This window comes from Bemisia tabaci, chromosome 4, assembly GCF_918797505.1.
Source record: "Bemisia tabaci chromosome 4, PGI_BMITA_v3".
Lineage (NCBI taxonomy): Eukaryota > Metazoa > Arthropoda > Insecta > Hemiptera > Aleyrodidae > Bemisia > Bemisia tabaci.
Genome location: NC_092796.1, coordinates 54,019,345 through 54,040,428, shown reverse-complemented (window position 1 = coordinate 54,040,428; position 21,084 = coordinate 54,019,345). Strand labels below are relative to the sequence as shown.

The 21,084-nt window shown below is 39.6% G+C and overlaps 2 protein-coding genes across 3 annotated transcripts in view; one reads left to right on the top strand and one right to left on the bottom strand.

Annotated features, from left to right (window-relative positions):
* LOC140224532 (clavesin-2-like) overlaps positions 1-17,190 on the top strand; it is a 34,272-nt gene extending 17,082 nt beyond the window's left edge. For both annotated transcript variants that reach the window (XM_072300072.1, XM_072300073.1), the window contains exons 2-8: positions 3,173-3,373; positions 4,771-4,862; positions 6,139-6,289; positions 7,480-7,676; positions 10,230-10,340; positions 14,167-14,317; positions 15,698-17,190. In XM_072300072.1, the coding sequence (XP_072156173.1) occupies positions 3,181-3,373; positions 4,771-4,862; positions 6,139-6,289; positions 7,480-7,676; positions 10,230-10,340; positions 14,167-14,317; positions 15,698-15,741 (939 nt within the window). In that variant the 5' untranslated portion in view covers positions 3,173-3,180 and the 3' untranslated portion in view covers positions 15,742-17,190. The remainder of the gene's footprint in view (positions 1-3,172; positions 3,374-4,770; positions 4,863-6,138; positions 6,290-7,479; positions 7,677-10,229; positions 10,341-14,166; positions 14,318-15,697) is intronic.
* The window catches only part of LOC140224482 (sodium channel protein Nach-like), a 44,027-nt gene that overhangs the window by 20,016 nt on the left and 2,927 nt on the right, over positions 1-21,084 (bottom strand). Inside the window, exons 3-4 of the mRNA XM_072299644.1 lie at positions 19,105-19,267; positions 18,096-18,241 (exon numbers count right to left, since the gene is read on the bottom strand). Of these exons, the coding sequence (XP_072155745.1) occupies positions 18,096-18,241; positions 19,105-19,267 (309 nt within the window). The remainder of the gene's footprint in view (positions 1-18,095; positions 18,242-19,104; positions 19,268-21,084) is intronic.

Genomic DNA, 21,084 nt, shown 5'->3' with positions numbered 1-21,084 from the left:
TCAGGAATCCCTGGGTTCTCCGCTAGTGCCATCCTTTTCGCTGTTGCCTAGTCTATGTCAACACCCGTCCCGAGCGAGAGGATTTACGAGGAGCCTCTCTGAAAGCTGATCTGACGTTTCGGGTATCCTAAACTCATTCTAAGTGGCTTCGAGGTAACACTCGAAAATCCGCCTTATTGGAGCGCGAAGCCTGTCGTCACAATGATGCCGTCTGAAACTTGTAAAGTGGATTTTCCCATCCGTTTGTCCAGATCTCCAGATCCGCGAATCTACCCGGTTTGAAGTTGAGGGTTCTGCAGGACCCAATGTTGCGGAAATCGGTGGATCCCTAAGGATGCTCCAACGGTGAAAGGTTCTGAAGGGACTGTAGGATCTTGATGGTGCGCTGAAGCACCGTGAGATTTATGCTAATCACTTCATGACAAATAAAGGTGTGAACGTCCAGTGGGCCCATTGCAAGCAAGAGAAAGCCAAATAAACATACGATTTACGGGTAAAATCGCACAAAAATCACGTTAAGCACGTTAAAAAGGTCTGAAATCCATTTCTCAGATCGCAATTTGCGTAGTTTGTGACACGATTTTTCGATTTTCCCGCGTCTCCGGACAGTTTCTCGCAGTCACCGCCGACCAGGTTTGCACAGGCAGAGAAGTAATAAAAACTACCCTAAGTAAACAAATGATCTCACTAACTTTTTCTATTGTATTAATTTAATGGTTTTCGAGTGTTGTTTTTCTTTTGCTTCCTTTATTTTGTTGAAACAAAAGATTTGAACTAATTGAAATCTCTCGCAAGGAGAGTTTATGATAGTTCGCGAGATTGTTTATTTATCTAGGTACGGTCTCTCACCGGGAAAATCTGACTGCCGGGCACCAAGAAAAACTGCCCGCATACGCAGTAAATTTGAAAAAAAAAACGTGTTACAAACCACGCGGATTTCCCGCTAAGGAGTAGATTTCAGACTTTTTTGACATATCCAACGTGGCTTTCGAGCGAATTTACCTTTTAGAAAATGTATTCAGTTTGCAATATCTTTTACGCGTAACAGACCCGTTTCTGTGGATAAGAGGAAGAGGGGAAGAGGGGAAAGACTACGAGTGGACGTATTTATGCGAAAAGGAGATATGTGGAAGTGGAAAGATGGGGTGTGCTCGTTAGTGGTCGGGCCATAAGAATGAATGGGGAATATAAAGCGCCAGTGACGTCAGCGGCAATGAGTGCGCACTCTAACGACGGGGAGATGGTCGTCGGGGCGCTCTAACTCGTGAGCCCTGTCCACAACGCTCTCTTGCCATGCCCGCGGCTCATGAGTTAGCATATTTTGGCGCTTAGCTCCTTTTGATTTAATGTCAAATCCCGCTTTTCAATTTCCTCAAAAGGAGCTATATCCACTTTTACATTGTTTCTTATGGCCCAACTAACGAGCACACCCATCTTTCCACTTGCACATATCTCCTTTTAGCATAAATACGTCCACTCGTAAATAGAGGCCTATCATTAACCTCAAGGTGGCAAAGCAGACAGAATTATGTCGGCTGCCTGCTTCAATAATTAGAAATTGTGTATTATCCACCAAAGATCTATCTTCGATGCAATATGATTCATAGTATTGCACCTTTCGCGGTACACGATCAAATTCCCGAACCGATTACCATCAAAGTGTCGGGAGTCGTTAGTCTTAAAATCCTTGCTTCGCTCTTTTATAAAAATGAAAACTTGGCAGAAATGTTTCGTGCGGCAGGAAATGATGGATGGCGACACTCCATTCTGATCAAAATTGGACGTGCCGTCAAATTTTGATCAAAACGGAGTGTTGCATGGTGACCATCAGTCATTAACAGCTCTACTTAGATCAGAATTGGTTCGAAATGTGATCGTGTATCATATCGAGACCTAGAAAGAATTATTTTGATATGTGCATAAAGAAGTAATGGTACATATTCGGAACTCATGTAATAAGTAATTGCAAAGTAAATGGTAGGGCACGAATACCTACTCAAATCTGAGTGGGAAGGGTCTTGTGTCATTCGACTCTTTTTCGTAACCGACCGCCACAAGGAAGCAACCAAAGCGTTCCCCTTGCGGTTTGCGCCGGTCCGCGGTTTGAGTTTTCCGTTCCGCTAACCTCTCCGTTTTTCAATTAATTCACGCCCTTCGACCCTGAGCCTATGCTTCGGTAGTCGCTACACGATGAGTTGCGTAAATGATCAGGGCCTTCGTGAGGGTATTTCCACACACACACACTCACAAACAATCAATTCGGTGCCCCCCTCACAATTAATGGCTGCGAGACGGAGGTAAAAAAAGCTCCGAAGCTGTATGATTAATTCTCGACAATGTAGACCAGATTTATGTGCTCTCTTTGAAGATCTCGGTGTTTGAGTTTGGTAATAGGAAAATTACATTTTTAGTTGTACGGAAAAAAGGCTTGGATCATTTTGACACAGCTAAACCAAATTCGTATTTTGTACTTAAACTTATTGGTACTGTACAGAAAATGTATTGGAACTATACTCCAACACATTTGAGCAGCATAAAGTAATTAGAGTAAAATAATTCTGATAAGTAAGCAAATCACTCAATAGTAATAATAATCAGTTCTAGGAGATGGATAGTTACCACCAACCGAAAAATTAACCTGCATTTTAAACTTCAACTTTAAATTTCTACTTCAATTTTAAATTTTTAACTCCAATTTTAAAGTTTTAATCCCAATTTTAAGTTTTTTACTCCAATTTTAAAGTTTCAATCCCAATTTTAAATTTTTACTCCAATTTTAAAGTTTTAATCCCAATTTTAAATTTTTGACGACAATTTTTAAATTTAAGGACTCTCCTTTGCATTGAATTGCCGGGGGAAGACTAAATATCTACCGGCCTCGAGCTGTGAATTGAGATACGAGAACATAATAATAATAATAAACAAGGTACCAATTAGTTTGTGCCCAATACTTTGGGCTAGCTGTGTAGAAGTCATCCAACCCTTCCTTTCATTATTGAAACGCTTTGTATCATTGAAACAATATCGGAATAGACATTTATTAATCAACATTCAAAATTGGAAATTTTCACTGAGAGGCGGCTCATTTGGCGTCATGTTCGCTACGCTGAATGAGGACAGAATTCGGATAGCCAAATTATTGTCACCTAAATTTTAAATGTGTTTGTTACAGATCCAAAAATGGGTATCGAGATTGAGAAATCCTTAATCGAGCCAAAGATGGTCATCGAATTAGACGACGAGCCTCTGATCAGAATGTTAGCCGACCCGCACATGATAAACTCGGAGACATGCAAAAGAGCCAAAATCGAACTCGGCGAAGACTCGCAATTGCTGAGCCGAAACATAATTGCACTGCGTGACAGGATTCTAGGTTGGTGCCAATTTTTCAAGAACGAGGAAAACGTCGAAGTCTCTTAGATCCAGAGTCCACACTCTTAAAAAATTTGACAAGAAAAAATACTCGTGGTTCAATCGAAGTTTTGCTTGAATCAAAAGTAAATCCGTTTAGATTAAGAGACTGGCTCTCGATTCAAGCAAAAATGTGATAGAATAAGAAATATTGTTTCTTGTCAATTAAGTTAAGAGCCTGGAAGCTAGATCCAGGAGACTTTTTTTCCAGTGAAATGTCTGATATTTCTATTTGCGTGTCATCATGACGATGAACGGAACGCTATCCATAGTGGCAGCGGCTGTTAGGAAAAACCTCTAAGGAAACTCGTCAATTTCAGGAAGACAAATCGTTAAAAACACTGTTAAGACTTATGCTTTAAGGTCATTATTTTCTGACTATCTCCTGCTAGTTCTATTGAACTCTTTCTGTTGATATTTTTTTGAGAAAAATGTACGATAGGTAAAATTTAAGCGAAGGAAGTGTACAACATTTCTTGAAAGATTTAGGTGATCAAGTTTTTATCACTTAAAATGTTTTAAACAAATGTTGAACAACTCTTAACCAGAGATGCCCCAATCAGGCAGCAGATGCCCAATTTTTTTTTTTTTTTTTTTTTTTTTTTTTTTTTTTTTTTTTTTTTTTTTTTTTTTTTACAAAAATTCCAAGTCAGGGTGAATTGGCCGATATTTAAGTACATTGATTTTGATAGTTTCTGAACGAGGCCGGGTTACGTATTCCAAACTGTGCGTATATATGAGAAACAAGACTAGGAAATGGTCTGAAAGGTGCTGGGACCACACCATTTTGTGGAGAAAACAATGCCAGAAATTTCAAAATTTTCAATTAGAGTCAAAAATTTTGAGCTCTGAGAGTGCCAGTACAAGACTAAGCTGAACACTCTCCCCCATAGTCTTTTACTGGTGCTTTTCAGAGCTCAACCTTTTTTACTCTAATTGAAATATTTCAACTTTCTGGCTTTGTTTTCTCCGCGAAATGATGTGGAACCAGCACCGTTTCGCCACCTTGTTACGCATTCCCTAATTTCGGCTGTGTTGCTACAGTAGTCCCTGAAGAACCAGCACAAGTAAAACAAACAGAACAAACACAACATGTAAATAGGGCAGGGGAAAGGTAACGCGTTAACGACGGCGCAGAGATACAACTATTTGTGCCTAATGGATGTCCGTGCTGCGTTTGCAAAATTGAAGGCGCGATGGCGCGAGGCGTAAACTCGAAATGTTCCGCTCTATGCTACAAATGATGTATCTCTCAATAATATAATATAATCTCATTAATAGTCAGATTTTTTTTTTTAATGAAGAGTAATGGCACGTAGGTATAATCAAGTGATACAACGTTTGATTATTTATTTTCAGAACATCCTGAACTCAGAGCGAGGATCGATGATGTATTCCTATCTGCATTTCTACGGACCAAAAAACACAACGTGGAGAAGTCTTTCGAATCGGTAAAATTTGACTTATTTCAAGCAAAACATAATCGTTGAACACCATTTATTGTATAAAAACAACAGTAATACACCATTATAATTTACTAATCCAAAAAGGTCCTTATGATCATCGTGCCAGCAGATCGAATTTTTGATCGGACCATGTAAAATTTTTGAAGGAGACGGTGGCACTAGTTTTCTCTAAAATCAACTCCGAAGCTCAAGAAAATGTCTACAAAATACATGTGTTCTAAATTCAATTAGCTCTTTATCGAGAAAGCAGTCCTGCTCCATGAATAGATCTACCCTCATATTCAATCAAAGTTTCCACGCAAAGATCGGGTAAATTAAATTGGCTTAGTTACAATGACTAGGCAAGATATTGCCATACCTTGAGAGTTGAGAGTCGTCACTTCCCTACTTTTCGACTTAATTCGGACAAAATAATGTTTCGGAAGTATAGCATAATTTAAGGTAGATAAGCACATAAAAATATGAAGAAACATTCAAAGAGAGTTTAGTGAGATGATTTCTCTAAAATTACTATCAGTTGAAGCGCCTTTTTCCTCAGTTATGTCGGTCATTGACACAGTCACTTTTGCCTTTGCGATAGATACTGCTTCGATGAAAACACTGAGACCCAACGCGGTTGGATTATCACAACAAATTACCACAATCGACAGGTTATGAACTTGCACTAATACGTTCAATGAAATTGAACTGGGATGTGCATTGTTATCTAACAGCTCTTAACCGGCTTTTTATATTCGTCCTAGATTTTTTCCACTCTTTCCCAGTCTTTTTCCTACGCCTTTTGGTCTAGTCCATTAGCTAGGTGTTCCTCTTTATCGCAACCTAGAAAAGTTGCATTTACCTATGCGATGAAAACTGAATGTCGAAGCTCACGTGTGAATGGTAAATGCCGAGACTGATAATATCAACTCACGTTTTATTTCTTACACTATTTGTGGTTAAGTTCATCGCGGACGATCGTGCGTGATCTTCGTGCGACGTATTACGAACACGTAAATTTAATTAAAATGATGTAAATGGAAAATATTCTAGGGATCCCCTTCTCTTCACACCCCCGATAGTATCGTAACTGGGAAAGGGGAAAAAATTGTTTTTGGTAGTTCTTCATTTCCTATTGGAGCACAACCTCTCACAATAGTATGATACCATTTTTATTAAAAAGAAAAAAAAATTATTGTTTCTCTCAAAGAAGCTTTCATGGAAGTGAAAACTTGATAGAGAGAAAATAATGATAAGTTTGAATTTTCTTTCCTTTTTGCAGGTGAAAAAGTTTTACAATATTCAGCGGACGTATCCAGTACATTTTGACTTCTTTCTTCCTTCAGAAAAATGTTACCTTCTCAAGAAACCTTTGCTTGTTGTATGCCCTCAGTCGGATTATTTAGGCAGAAAAGTTGTTCTTGGATTTCCACGTAAGTTCATTACTTCCAAAGTGGAAAAGTTTCTGAAAAATATAACATCATGAGCAGCACCAGAACTCTAGCTGCAGGCACTACAGCATAATATCGGAGACAAGAGACCCTCCACTGCCCTCTTGGCGACACGTGGAAGCTTTTACTTTCAGGGATTCAACACCTCTTTGTGCACAATTATATAAAAGCAACAGTCATCTTACCTGCTATGTGAATGATGAGCTTCCGGTGTCGTAATGAGCCGAACAAGTTCTCGAAACATCAATTTATTTTCAAAACAAAATTCTCAACCCGTTGTTAACCACCCACATAGTAGGTAGGTAAAGAGTTGAATGTTGTAGTACCGAAAGTAAAAGCTTCCACTATTGCCAAGATACCAGTAATCTTGTCTGCATATCATACACTCAGTATGTGATTCCATTATAATTATATTTGCGCAAATGCTGTTTGCCTTATCCACTAAGTAAATAAAATCAGACCAGGCAAGGGCGCCATTTCATGTCGAATCTCAAGAAGCAAAAGTTTTGGAGAGCAAAACTTTCATAAACCCCGATAAATGCCTGCAAATGGAACTGGATTTGCCCTAATCCCAATCATCGCAGACTGCAATACATTGTAATTACATGGTAACATTATTTGTGCTGCAGCATCAGAGTGTTGTGCATATTGCCTATCTGCTGATTGAAGGAACACTTTTAATTGAATTTATCGTTTGTTCAAAGTTTGAAATCGGCTTTCATTAATTAAATTATGTAGAAATATTGCATTTTCATCGCAAAAATATTGCAATTTTACTGCAATAAGTGACGTTTTTATTTCATTATTTATTTCATTGCACCACGCTACTCTGGTGAAGCTCCCCATTGCTTTGCCTCTTCTGTGTCTCTATTCACGAATAAGGGGCTTAGAGGACACGGTGCATAAGTGCAGTTTTTGCTATTTCGAAAAATACGTGTTTGAAGTTTCAAAATTACATGGGTCCTTATGGCGGATAGAAAGTTCAAACTGAATTTTTGATGCTTAAAAACTATAATTGGGGTTCGAAAACTGCACTTATGCGCCTTGTCCTCTAAGCCTCTCAAAATAATGTCGCACTCTTCTCGATGGATTTTGAAAACATCGAGAGAGATCCTAGACATCCTCATATAAATTCCCGCGTGAAATTTTAAAATATTTCAATTTTGTTTCAGGACATATCAATGTGGATAAGTTCAAAATTGAAGACGTTTTTCAGTATGCGACAACTCTCCTTCGACTGCTAATGGAGGATCCTCAGTTACAAGTCGTTGGATTAGTTTTAGTGCTTGACCTGGCAGGTTTCACGCTTTTACAGCAAGCCCGTATAATCACGCCTACCGTTGCTTGGCTCATCGTCAATATCATTCAGGTGCGTGCATAGCGAGATAAAAATCTAAGGCGCCTTCAATTTTTCGTATATGCAACATGGGCATCTCTCGAACACGAATAGTTGTATTCAGGCTGCATCATTAGAGGTGTCGCGTCGCATCCCATTGCGTTCAATGGACTAAATGAGTCGGTGCGCAGTTGGATCGTGTTGAATTATTTCAGATGACATTTTCAAAATCCTCAAAAAAAAAATCGAGTTAAAATACAGGGTTATTCAAAAGTTACGCACCACTGGCCATAACTTTAGTTCTAATTATGATATCGATTTGCGGTTTGTGGCGTCCTTCCTCATATCGAGGGGGAAACTTTTTGAGGTACTTTTCAGTTCTTCGACCCCCCAGGGGGAGGGGGGGGCGGGGGGCAACTCAAAAATTTCAAATGGCAACCCCCATCATGTGATACATCGTTAGAAAGAGCATAAAAAAAGAAAATTTTTGGCGCAAACCGGAAGTCGATCTGACCCCCCTGTCAAAAGTTAGGGGGGTCCAAAGGTTATTTAGGGGGTCCGTACCTTCATTTTTTTAGAGTAGCTTCGGCGGCTCTTGGACATACCGTTTCTCTTTCAAAGAGTCCTCGAATACTCCAAGTCTGATACCGAAGTCTTCATATTGCCCCCGGGCCACCAAAGCCCCCCCCCCCGTAGGGGGGGATGGGCCTGTTACAATGAAACATTGCATTAAAATGCGAAAAGTCACAGAAGAGCTTCAAACTTAGCATCAAATCCGAGTGGAACTTCTTGCCGATGTTAACGCAAACGCAGCCTGCGACTTTAAAGTGAGTTTTCAAAACTCTTAGCCCCCTGCCTCCCTCATTTTTGGTTGCAGAGCGGGTAAAAACCGGGAAATTCACTACAAATAATGCCCAAAACTAATGTCCAACTTGAGGAGGACCCTTGAAACGTTGCGATCAGTCGGAGAATTGGAATACAAGGACTGCCACCCCTTGAAGTACGGAAACATCCAAAACACCCCCGCTGCCCCCCTCATTTTTCGTTGCTGAGCGGGTAAAAACCGGGAAAATCGCCAGAAATGATGCCCGAAACCACTGTAGAACTTGACGAGAACCCTTGAAACGTTGCGCTCAGTCGGAGAACTGCAACACAGGAACTGCCGCCCACTTTAAGGACGGAAACATCCATAAAACCCCCGCTGCCCCCCTCTTTTTCGTTGCAGAGCTGGTAAGAACCGGTTCATCGTTTCTGGCGATTTTCCCGGTTTTTACCCGCTCTGCAACGAAAAATGAGGGGGGCAGCGGGGGTTTTATGGATGTTTCCGTCCTTAAAGTGGGCGGCAGTTCCTGTGTTGCAGTTCTCCGACTGAGCGCAACGTTTCAAGGGTTCTCGTCAAGTTCTACAGTGGTTTCGGGCATCATTTCTGGCGATTTTCCCGGTTTTCACCCGCTCCGCAACGAAAAATGAGGGGGGCAGCGGGGGTGTTTTGGATGTTTCCGTACTTTAAGGGGGTGGCAGTCCTTGTATTCCAATGCTCCGACTGATCGCAACGTTTCAAGGTCCTCCTCAAGTTGGACATTAGTTTTGGGCATTATTTGTAGTGAATTTCCCGGTTTTTACCCGCTCTGCAACCAAAAATGAGGGGGGCAGGGGGCTAAGAGTTTTCAAAACTCACTTTAAAGTCGCAGGCTGCGTTTGCAAGAAGTTCCACTCGGATTTGATGCTAAGTTTGAAGCTCTTCTGTGACTTTTCGCATTTTAATGCAATGTTTCATTGTAACAGGCCCATCCCCCCCTACGGGGGGGGGGGGCTTTGGTGGCCCGGGGCAATATGAAGACTTCGGTATCAGACTTGGAGTATTCGAGGACTCTTTGAAAAGAGAAACGGTATGTCCAAGAGCCGCCGAAGCTACTCTAAAAAATGAAGGTACGGACCCCCTAAATAACCTTTGGACCCCCCTAACTTTTGACAGGGGGGTCAGATCGACTTCCGGTTTGCGCCAAAAATTTTCTTTTTTCATGCTCTTTCTAACGGTGTATCACATGATGGGGGTTGCCATTTGAAATTTTTGAGTTGCTCCCCGCCCCCCCTCCCCCTGGAGGGTGAAGAACTGAAAAGTACCTCAAAAAGTTTCCCCCTCGATATGAGGAAGGACGCCACAAACCGCAAATCGATATCATAATTAGAACTAAAGTTATGGCCAGTGGTGCGTAACTTTTGAATAACCCTGTATCTTCTAAGGAAGGATTAAAAGTTGTTGGAAAAAATGACGTAAAATCATGACCGTACAATGAAAACCCTCATGATTATTTCTGACGAGAACGCGGCATTTCATGTTTATCGATTATTGTCACCTCAAGATAGATCAATTATTTATCGAACATTTTCTTGCGTATCCGCTAGTAATAGCGTCAGATGAACCTTGGAAAGACAAAATATTGAAATTCGCAATGGTAATACGTAATGAAATTGAACAAATTTTGGGATGTAAGAGAGGACATACTTATTTTTAATTCTGTTTACTATTTTAACATTAATTTACTTAGAACCTGACTTTCATGTTGGTAATATTCTGATTTACAGGAGTGTATACCTTTCCGCCTACGAGAGATCCATATAATCAATCAAGCGTTTCACTTTAGCGCATTATTTGCCATGTTTAGTCCATTTTTAAAGGAGAAACTAAGGAAAAAAGTAAGTTTTTTTCCCTCTGTTTTTTTCTCTTCAACTCACCATGCCCGTCCGAATCAAAATTATGGATTGATTTACAAGGACGTATTTATGCGAAAAGGCGCTAAACGCCATTTCCAAACTTCTCAGTAAAGCAAGTTTGACTAAAACAATTGGCGTTTCCGTACTAATGGACCGATTTTGGTTTACTTTAGCTTGTTTGAAAGCTGAAGAGTTCCTCTAATTACGTACGTTGCCAAAATTAGGAAAAAATGCATATTAAGCGAGGTATAGGGGATTTTGCACGTAATCCCTTTGATTTAATGCGCTAACCCGGATTCCGAATTAAATCAAAAGGCGCTATCTCCACTTGAATCACTTGATTGACGCGCGCGCGGCGAAGCTTGGTGGAAACTTAGTGAAACTTGGTACCGGGGGGTATTTTTGGGCGGGAAACTCGAATTTCGGGTCAAATTTTGAAAATTCAGAAATCCAAGATGGCGTACATGGCCTAAAGGCTATCTCGGCTCCTGTCCAGCCGATCTTGGTGAAACTTGGTATCAGGGGGTATTTTCGGATGGGAAACTCGAATTTCGGGTCAAATTTTGAAAATTCAGAAATCCAAGATGGCGGACATGGCCTAAAATGCTATCTCGGCCCCTATCCAGCTGATCTTGGTGAAACTTGGTAGTAGAGGGTATTTTCGGACGGGAAATTCGAATTTCGGGTCAAATTTTGAAAATTCAGAAATCCAAGATGGCAGACATGGCCTAAAATGCTATCTCGGCCCTGTCCAGCCGATCTTGGTGAAACTTGGCATCGGGGAGTATTTTCGGACGGGAAACTCGAATTTCGGGTCAAATTTTGAAAATTCAGAAATCCAAGATGGCGGATGTGGCTTAAAATGATATCTATTTCTTAAACAAACGCACTACACGTCTAGAATGGCCGCCAATGAACCTGCGTAAAGCGCACGGACCGGGTTGTGAAGGCCGGAGGTGGTGGGAGCCCAAATATACCTACCTAACCTCAATCTGCTTTCCCGCTGCATCTTGCCAATGTGGATGAGATGTGGAAATTTCCACGTTTGTAAACTTTAAATATATGGCACTCTACACGGAGAAAAAAACTCGTGCGTGGGACCCGAAGTTTGGGTCATATGGATCTCTGAAGTTTTCGGATTGAGCATCTGAACACTTTAGGTCTAGCTGTCGAGGTTCGGATCACACATCTGAAACTTCAGTTCTTACGTCTGAAGTCTTCAGGTGTGAGAACCGAAGTTTTTCGGATGTGAGAACCGAAATTTTCGGATGTGAAAACCGAAGTACTTTAGATGTAAGAACTGAAGTTTCAGATGTGTGATCAAAACCTCAGCAGCTGGTCCGAAAGTGTTCAGATGCTCAATCCGAAAACTTCACAGATCCATATGACCTAAACTTCGGGTCCCACGCACGAAGTTTTTTTCTCCGTGTACGTTCACAATACACCGCCTTGTCGAGGTGCGTGGTTTACCTAGCAGCGTCGGATCGTGAATTCCCTTCATGTGCTGATTACCTATGTTAAAATTTTCGTATCTAAATAAAACAGTTTCTGTTGTCATTTTGAGCCCCTAATACCGAACTTCACACAAACGATTCAGGCATTGAGCTATTGTTGAAGGCCACATCCGCCATATTGGAGTTTAAAATTTTAACAATGAGGTTATTCAGTAATTTTTAATTTTTGCATTTTTTTGGAGGATTGAGTACGCACAGTTCGCTGGAATTTTCTCCGATTTTTTGAAACATTATTAACCCACGGAAAACAAGTTCGAAGTTGCGTATTCTGAGCTCCCATTCAAACTCGCGTCTCCGAGGAAGTCAAGATGGGGCCTGACGAACCCCTAGGTGACGGTCACGCTTTTGACCACGTAATCCTTCCAGCGCACTCTTAATACTCATGAATTTCTAAATACTGTTCCGATTCCAATAAAATACCTAACAGTGATTTTAATGAAAATTAAGTGATTCCGATGGGTTCGTTAATTTGTTCGCTCGTTAAAAGCCCCTTGTCCATGTCAGTGCACACTGACATCGATCGAGCCAGAGGGAACGCACGGTCGATATGTGACCGTCACTCAGGGGACGACATCTGGGATTTTTTGGCAATGCGCGTTTAAATAGGAGATAACATTTTAGGCCACATCCGCCATCTTGAATTTATGAAATTTTAAAATTTGACCCGAAATTCGAGTTTCCCGTCCAAAAATGCCCCCCGGTACTATATTTCACCAAGTTTCCATCAAGCTTCGCCGCGCGCGCGTCAATCAAGTGGAGATAGCGCCTTTTGATTTAATTCGGAATCCGGGTTAGCGCATTAAATCAAAGGGAATTACATATAGTTCCTTTTGATTTTATTCGTAATCGCTGATTCCCTGTTTTGCGATTTTTCAGGGGCTGATTCCAGGGGATGAAATTAGTATTTTGGGGGCATATTTACGTGTGAGAGCAGCCTATTACATGGAGAATCCAGATCCGTTAAAAACTGAAATTTGGAAATTTGGCGCTTAGTTCCCTTTCGTATAAATACGTCCATACTTTAAAACATATGAATTTTTGACCTTGAGAGACATTTCCAGTTTTAATCGATAAAAACTTCTGGTGTCGGTACAGAATCAGTCTACAAGAATATTGTACATAAAATCTAATGGAGAAAACTAAGAAAAAGATGAAGTATTAGAATTTCAATGGTCTTTAGTTCTGACCCTCATATTTTTCACGAAGAAGCGACATCCTTTCGATAAAATAAACTTTGGACTTACGTGCCTGATTACTTTTATCTAGTCAGAAGCCAGAATGTAAACAGTTTGATCTACAAAATTAGAGCTTCCAGTCTACGTGAGGTAGATCGTGAAATCAGAAGTTCCCCACTGATTTCCGATAATGCTCTGTTTTGTTCTGGCTCAAAATCAATACAGCTAAAACAGTGTCTTTCGAGCATGGAAGTATTACTGCATGTGCGATTTTCATAAAAAAAAAGAGTCTTATACACGATTAAGTTAGTTCAAGCTCCAAGAATATAATGCAGATTTGCTACGTTTCTAATTTCCAATTACAAATGAGTGGCGTGGAGGACAAGGCGGGTAAATGCGGATTTTGCTATATCGAAAAATACGTGATTAAAATTTCGAATTTACATTATGGCGGAAAGAAAGTTAAAACTGACTTTTTAATGTCTAGAAAATTAGAATTTGTGAGCGAATTTTTCACAAAATATGCATTAAGACTAGTTTTACTCAAAATCAGTAACACCTCGATTTTTTTTAAAAGAACTGCACTTATGCGCTTTGTCCTTCAAACCCCTCAAAGGAACTCTCATCGAGGAAATCGATCAGCAATAAGCTTCGATTTTTTAAATTATTTATTTCCTTCAGCCCCAAGAAGGTTAGTCTTCAAGGACATTCAAAGAGCAAGTCGTCACATGTTTTGATAAAGAACTAATTGACCTTATTTGAAACGGAATGTTGAAGCAAAGCAAACAAGAAATATGATTGCCTTTAGCTTATCCCATCAAGATTATGCTTTGCCTTCACAGAGGTTTTCGTGCATATGCTGCTTGTTGAGGAAAAAGAGAAGAGAGCCTTATCCTTTGATACACGAATCACAGATGTGTGTGAAGGATGAAAGTGGGTAATGCACCGAGATCTATCACACAAAAGAAAGCAATTTCTGGCCAAAAGGAACAAAACTTAGTGGGAAGCGTTTGCTCTGCTGCCTCTTTTTATTCACTTTCATGAAGTGACCATTAATTAACTCAATATGATTAAACGTGTACTTTCACCCATTTAAATATGAAAATGATTTTTCCTCAGATAAGACTCCACGGTAAAAATTATGCTTCCCTTCACGCTGAAGTATCGCCCAAAATTCTCCCTCCCGAGTTCGGAGGTTCTGGAGCGACCCTCGCACATGATTTTGCTGCCACAAATAGATTCCTCATGTCGTGTGAAGACAAAATTAAGGGTAACGTAAAATTACAACACTATGAAGGGTTCCTGGCCCATTGATTATTTTTATTTTTAGAGGAGAAAACGAAATAGCGAGCTTTATCATAGAAGTCTCATACAAAAAACGAATAGAAATCCTTGAAAATTAGAGGACGAGGAAAATCAAAGGGTGTAGGCATAAAGTTGGTAGCAACGAATACGCACTGTGCGTAGGTATACAACTAAAGGGTTATCAAAGACATGTACATTCTCACCCTTTTGATTTAAAAAAAAAAAAAAAAAAAAAAAAAAAAAAAACACACAGAAGACGATGAAAAGGACAGAGAAAATAAGTGGAGAAGTATATGAGAAAAGGAAGAATATGCAAATTAGATTGCCTGTTCCTCATTATCGGTGTACCAGGTTTAAGTTCAGAAATGCATAACATTGTGCCTTCTTTGCCGTCCTTTTTCAAGTTTTTAGATACGCAATGATGAAAGTTTCGAGGGCCATTATTAAATAGTTTTTAGTTACTACATAGGTAATAATGATTTAAATGAAAATTAAGAGAAAAATACATCCCAATGTTCGCAAATGTTCCCTAGGAGCCGATTATTGAAATTGTGTGTTTGTCGGGCGAAAATAGATGACATGCGTTAATTGGTCGGTTATATCTTATATTTCGGTGGAGTTGACGACAAGCTAGAGGCACCATTTGAGCTCCTGATAGCTTATCGTCAATTTTACCCGACATAGGCACGACAAAGTAAGGATGATACATGACCAACCAACTACACTACGCCATGCAACGTAAGTCATCTATGTCCGCCCGACAAACACAAAATTTCCAAAATCAGCCCCTGCTACAAACGGAAACGTCAAAATTCTATTTTCCCAAGCGGATACTTAGGGATGAGACGTTGTAGAAAACACTTAAGAGAGGATGAAATGAGTCACATTACCGCAAAGACACCTTGAATGAGAGTGTTTTAATGAATACTTCACATTGCTGCTACTAAGATAAATTGGACTGCATATTGCAATTTTAAGCTATAAATTCTGGCTCATTTGAAAAAACACTTATGTGCAAAGGGAAACTAAAGGCACATACGTTATTTTTAAACCGGGCCGGAAGTTATAGCTCGATTGCAAAATTTAGTCCAATTTCACTACCGATGAAATCAGAAAATCTGCATCGTCTGTTCATATTGAAACTTTATTTTCTAGTAAATGACTATTAAAGAAAACTGTTGCCTTTGCGATGGCTTGATTGGGTAATCGTTTCTTCGTTGAAGCTTAAAATAACACATGATTTCATTTTATCGTTTAAAACCCTGCAGAAACAGATATTCTCCTTCTAACTATGATTTTAATGTTCTCAAATACGTTGTCATGGTGTTTTAAATATGTTTTCTAGGCTTGAGACGACTGACAGAAAAAGATATCGAGGTTAATTCGTGACCAAGAATTACATGACCTGGTATCCTCCTCAAGACTGCAATAATTCCAATCAATTGTTGAAGGCGAGATCCTAAAAGGTTCAGAAATTATTTGAACCGCGGAGGCTGAGGATTTCTATCGTCGATAATTGCATTGAGACCCAAAGAATGATATTAGTGGCGTGGCGTGAATGATCGATTATCGATATCTCGCCATTTGAAGCTATGGTAAAGAATCGATTAATAAGGTGTTCGCTGCGAACACCCTGATAATCGATCTTTTTTCATAGGTTTGAGTGGCGTATCAATAGATATATTGCAAAGCACGCCACGCCACTGAATGATATCCGATGAAACGGTCATAATTTTGTAATGTGTTTAGTAACGAGTAACAGCACGGTATGAAATATTACAAATGAGGAAAAATGCCGTTCGAAAAAGAGACGCGGATACTTAAGTACGTTTTTTTCAACCCTAAGTTCAATTTCCTCTCATTTGTGAATATGATGGTACTGTTTCAATCCACCGTGCGTATTCTGTTTTTAGTATTTCCAGTTGTGTTAAAAGATATACTTTTGCGAAAAGCTTGCACTGACTCAATTTTTGCGAGTTTTACGTTACCGTATATCCCTTTCGCCAAAACGCATTATGAAGTAAAACAGACATCACATAAAACGTACTTAACTTAGGTATTTGATTTCGATTGAAACACTATTTATTTATAATTAATTTAATTTATTATTATGTATTTGTAAAATGAAAACTTATTTATAGTGTAGTTATTTTATCCTACCTTTTCTTAGTCTCGATTATTTTGTAATTTGAAATACGCGGGGAAAAAATAAGTTAGTGGCTACTACATTCCTCTTTACCTATTATGATCTCCAGGAATATTCCAGTAGCCAGCACTAGATTTTTGACGAGGCTTATCTTGCTGCTAATAGGTAAACGCGATCAGAAGCATGATTTACACAGACAGAAATCTAGTGTTGGTTATTAGATTTTCTATGGATCATGTATAATCAGAAATCTGGTAATCACTAACATTCTCTCTTATGCGTGTAAGATTCAAAAGAAAGTTGTAGCTTGATGTGCTATCAAGACTAAGAATACCAGAATCCTAGCAGCTGTAGCAAAAAATCAAACGTACATCGCCAAAGACCACGAATTCGCAAACGCAAATCTATGGCAATAGAGTGCCTGAGAAGTCTATGAAACAGCGGTTTAATATCCTTTCCTTATTTTTTTGGACCCAGATGGATTGCAATAAATGGGGCTTGGTAAAACCTCCGATCGAGTGGAATGGTAGAGCAAAATCTTCATTCATCCCGTAAAAGCACTCGTTTTGCGTGCTTCAAAGTAAATTACGATTCGGTCCGATGGCCTTGTACTTTAAGAACTGCACCGGTTGTTTTGTAAAAACTTGTAAATTTAAGATAGATTCTATTGAAAAATAAAATTGAAAACTAAACTTTCCTCTGTTCATTATCCTGTCTCCAATCTTGGCGAAAGATTACACGAGGTTTTGCAATATTTGCGTAGATACCTCTTTATCTTTTCCGGGACTTTCCTTCCCTCTTTTTCATTACATGAAGTAAGGGGAAAACGGGTCAATTTCAGGGAAGCGAATATTGTAATGCAGGAAGCATCTTTGCATCTGTCGATGAGCAACAATAATGAGGTTCCCTTCATCTCGACGGATAGGCAAAACCACACCCCGAGACGAAAAAGTGGTATCACTGGTTAAGAAGGGTCATCATCCTCGGATGTTGTCCGGCGCGCATCTCTCGTTCCGATTTGGGGGCTGTTTTTCGTGATTTGTGGTTTGATGGGGGCGATTTTTTCTTTTAATTTGAAAATGAAATTAAATCGATGTTCAAACAAAATTGTTTAGAGAGTATCACAACATTCTCACTCTTCTTTTTTTCAGCTCTGCATGTCTCTTTTAAAATGTGAGAGGTGAGTGTATTGGAGCGATATCTTTATGAAGAGTAGGTACTCGTGCTTAATCGGGTGTTCAGATACTTTTTGCCCTAATTTTAGAGTTCATCAAGGGCCCTGATTTCTTTTTTCGAGGTATTCGAGATACTCAAAAGAGTAAAACGAAATTAAAATAACAAGATATTCAAAAGTCTAAACTTGCGAAAAGCATCAAACTCCCGGATTCTGTTTAGTTAACGCTTCCCACGGCTTTTAAAAGTTTTGGAGCCCCAGCTTCCCATCGTAAAAGGAGCTGCGAAAAAATCCAAACCTGTGAGTAGAGGTTCGACGGAGCAATGTCCTATTTTTGCTTGGAATAGAAGCGATTTACTTCATTTGTATAAGATTATAAAATTTCGTGCCTCGTTTATAAAATTAATCTAAAAGCTGACTCACGCGTTGCTCTCTCTTTCTGCAGTCTTGCTGTTGAACGAGTAGCAGTATCCCTCTTCAGTCCGTTGAGGTCGAATTAGATCGGTGCAGGGATGAGGTGTTCCACGCCAAAAACATCCTGCGAATACTTCCTCCAGCGTGGGCCCGACCTAAAATGAACGTAGGGGAGCCCCATCCGTGAAGAAGGGGCCCCGGAAACGTATCAGCACCCCAAGAATTTTCGAGCCAGACCAACACAGCATCGCTGTGTCAAAAATCAAGTAGACTCGTGATAGAATTTACTATACTTTCTGATGAAATTCGCCATGTTTTTATTCCAGTCTCACTGGAAAAAAACACATTGGATCTAGAGTCCAGACTCTTAAAAACATCGACAAGGCAAAATACTCTTGATTCAATCGGATTTTTGCTTAAATCAAGAACCAAGCCTCTTAATTTGAGCGGATTTCCTTTTGATTTAAGCTTAAATCTGATTGAATCAAGAGTGTTTTTTCTTGTCAATGTTTTCAAGAGCCTGTAGTTCTGGACTCTAGATCCAATGTGTTTTTTTTTTCCAGTGTGATAGAATTTACAATACTTCTAATGAAATCCGCCATGTTTTTATTCCAGTATGGAGAGCAAATTAAAGTTTGATGGCGAGAAAAGGGGAATTCGAAGTTGGAGTTCGGAATTGTTTTGATTTACCAGTATCAGGAACGTTTTAGCTCAACCGCCCAGAACATTATTAATATAGTATATTATTCCCCGATGGGTATGCCACGCCTCGTGGCGCCACGCAACAAAAATTGTTGCATTTAGCCACAAAGTATACTGCTGTGTGGCTAATGTAACAATCAAAATGTTTCAGCATCAATCACTAAAAATCGAAATTTTAAACCCAAATCGAGTTTTTTCGATGTGGGAATTGACTTTAGGCCTCCACCGAAAGGCATAAAGTTTTCGCCTGACTTTACCATACATGCGATTAAAGAACGGTTCAAAAATCTGAAATAAGAATAAAATGTGAATTCACCTTTTGCATGAGCTTATCTAGTTCACTGTTGTTCAGTATGTATGCTGTTTTGTTCTGTAAATAATTCGCCGGATTGTCATAGTATGGATAGCGCATCAAAGACATGGCAACCATTGAATGAATAAAGTTTTCTCTGTTGGTTCTGTCATTTCGGTCAAAAATCCTGAAAATATACAATGAATACTTCATTTCGTTTCCGTCTGATGGCAAAATCTGGTGACATCATTAATATAAACTTCGAAGGATTCTGCCTTTTTCTATTTCACTCGAGGGGAAGTGTCCCCTCCCGGATCCCCACCCGTGACTGACGCTGCGCTGTGCTGAACGGTTCAGCCTGAACCTTTCCTACGTCTGACCGTTCCCACTCCTCTGTCAATCGAACAATGCCACCGCTTACGTATTGTCGCTCGCCCACCCAGGTACTTAGCGGCCAGCGGTCAGTTGATGATAAATCTCGCTCATGCTCCTATGCAGCTACGCATTGATTACGCCAGCTAATTACTTTCTAATAATTAGAATTTCTTCGATAATAGTTTTCTTTATTTATTCGACTGTATTTTTTTCTCTGTTCTACTGTGATTCCTTGGTTCTCTACTGTGTTTTTCCTAAATATCCGAGTCAGAAATCTGAAGCACTTCGGTATGCACCGAGTACTTCAGATGTGTGACCTGAAACCTTCGGTATATACCGAACTACTTCAATTGTCTGACCCGAACTTCGGCAGATGGACCTTAACTTTTCGGATGCGTGATCCGAAAACTTCAGAGATCCATATGATCTCAGCTTCGGGTTCCATGCACAATTTTTTTTCTCCGTGTTTCCTTTTAGGACGCAACTAAAATTTCAGTAAATTTTTTTCAGAAAAGTAAAGAAAAGAAGAAGAAAAAAAAAAGTGGCTAACGATGGTTCCTCACCTTCACGTGGTGTTGGCTGTTTTTACTAAGTGGGAAATCCATTTTAAGATATAGTCTATTTCTTGCCCTGCCATTATTATTCTACAAGTCAATTGTGGAGTGAGAATTTCATAATGTTTTCTATGAAATCTTCAAATATAGTGATAAAAAAATTTGCAACTACTACAAAATCGGCTCGCGAAGCGAGCCGAATGTCACTCGCGTAGCGAGTGACGGGGTCCAGGGGCATAGCCCCGGCTAGCGTGACGGGCGCGCGAAGCGCGCCCAGAACGGCTAGTATCTGTTATAAGTGCTTGAATACACAATGCAAAAGGTAGAGTACCTGCGATGGGAACATATTTCCTGTCTTAACAAAATTTTAAAAATAGGAATACCGAGAAAAAAGCAACTGAAATTGTAGCAAGAAATGAGACGAATCATATTATCAAAAAATATCAGCATTTATTTATGTACGTCATATGATAGGAGATCCGTATAATTTTCTGAATTTATCACCATTTTGAGACATAGTTATGGGCAATAATCCTTAAGGTGGAAACTCAAACTATTCAATGGTGTGCTGATCGTGGATTGTTTTCGGTGCTGAACACTTTCTAAAACCCTCAAAAACATTTTATTTAAATTTCAAGTCATAATTTGCTTTAAAAGCAAAATCATGAGCTTTTGAACTAAAACGTTTCCATATCTGGCTATCGAAGAGTGAATTCTTGGAATTTTGGAACTCTTTCCAAAAGTAATTCCTGAAAGCTAAGGGATAGTTTTGTTGTCATTCCACCTCAAAGAACCGTTTGCTAAGACCCCATCACGTATCGTTACCTTCCGGCCAATATATCACAAGCGGCATGCGACGTCTCAAATTTCCGCCGCCATTTTATTTTTTCACAGAGAAATTGTTCAACGAAGCTGTCCGAAAAATTCACTGAATTTTCTTTCTGCTGCTCATAAAATTCAGTGAAATTTTCAAATAGATTCAACCAACAATTTCTCTGTAAAAAAATAAAATGGCGCGGTAGAAATTTTGAAACGTCGCATGACACTTGTGATACTTTGCCGGAATGTGACGGTA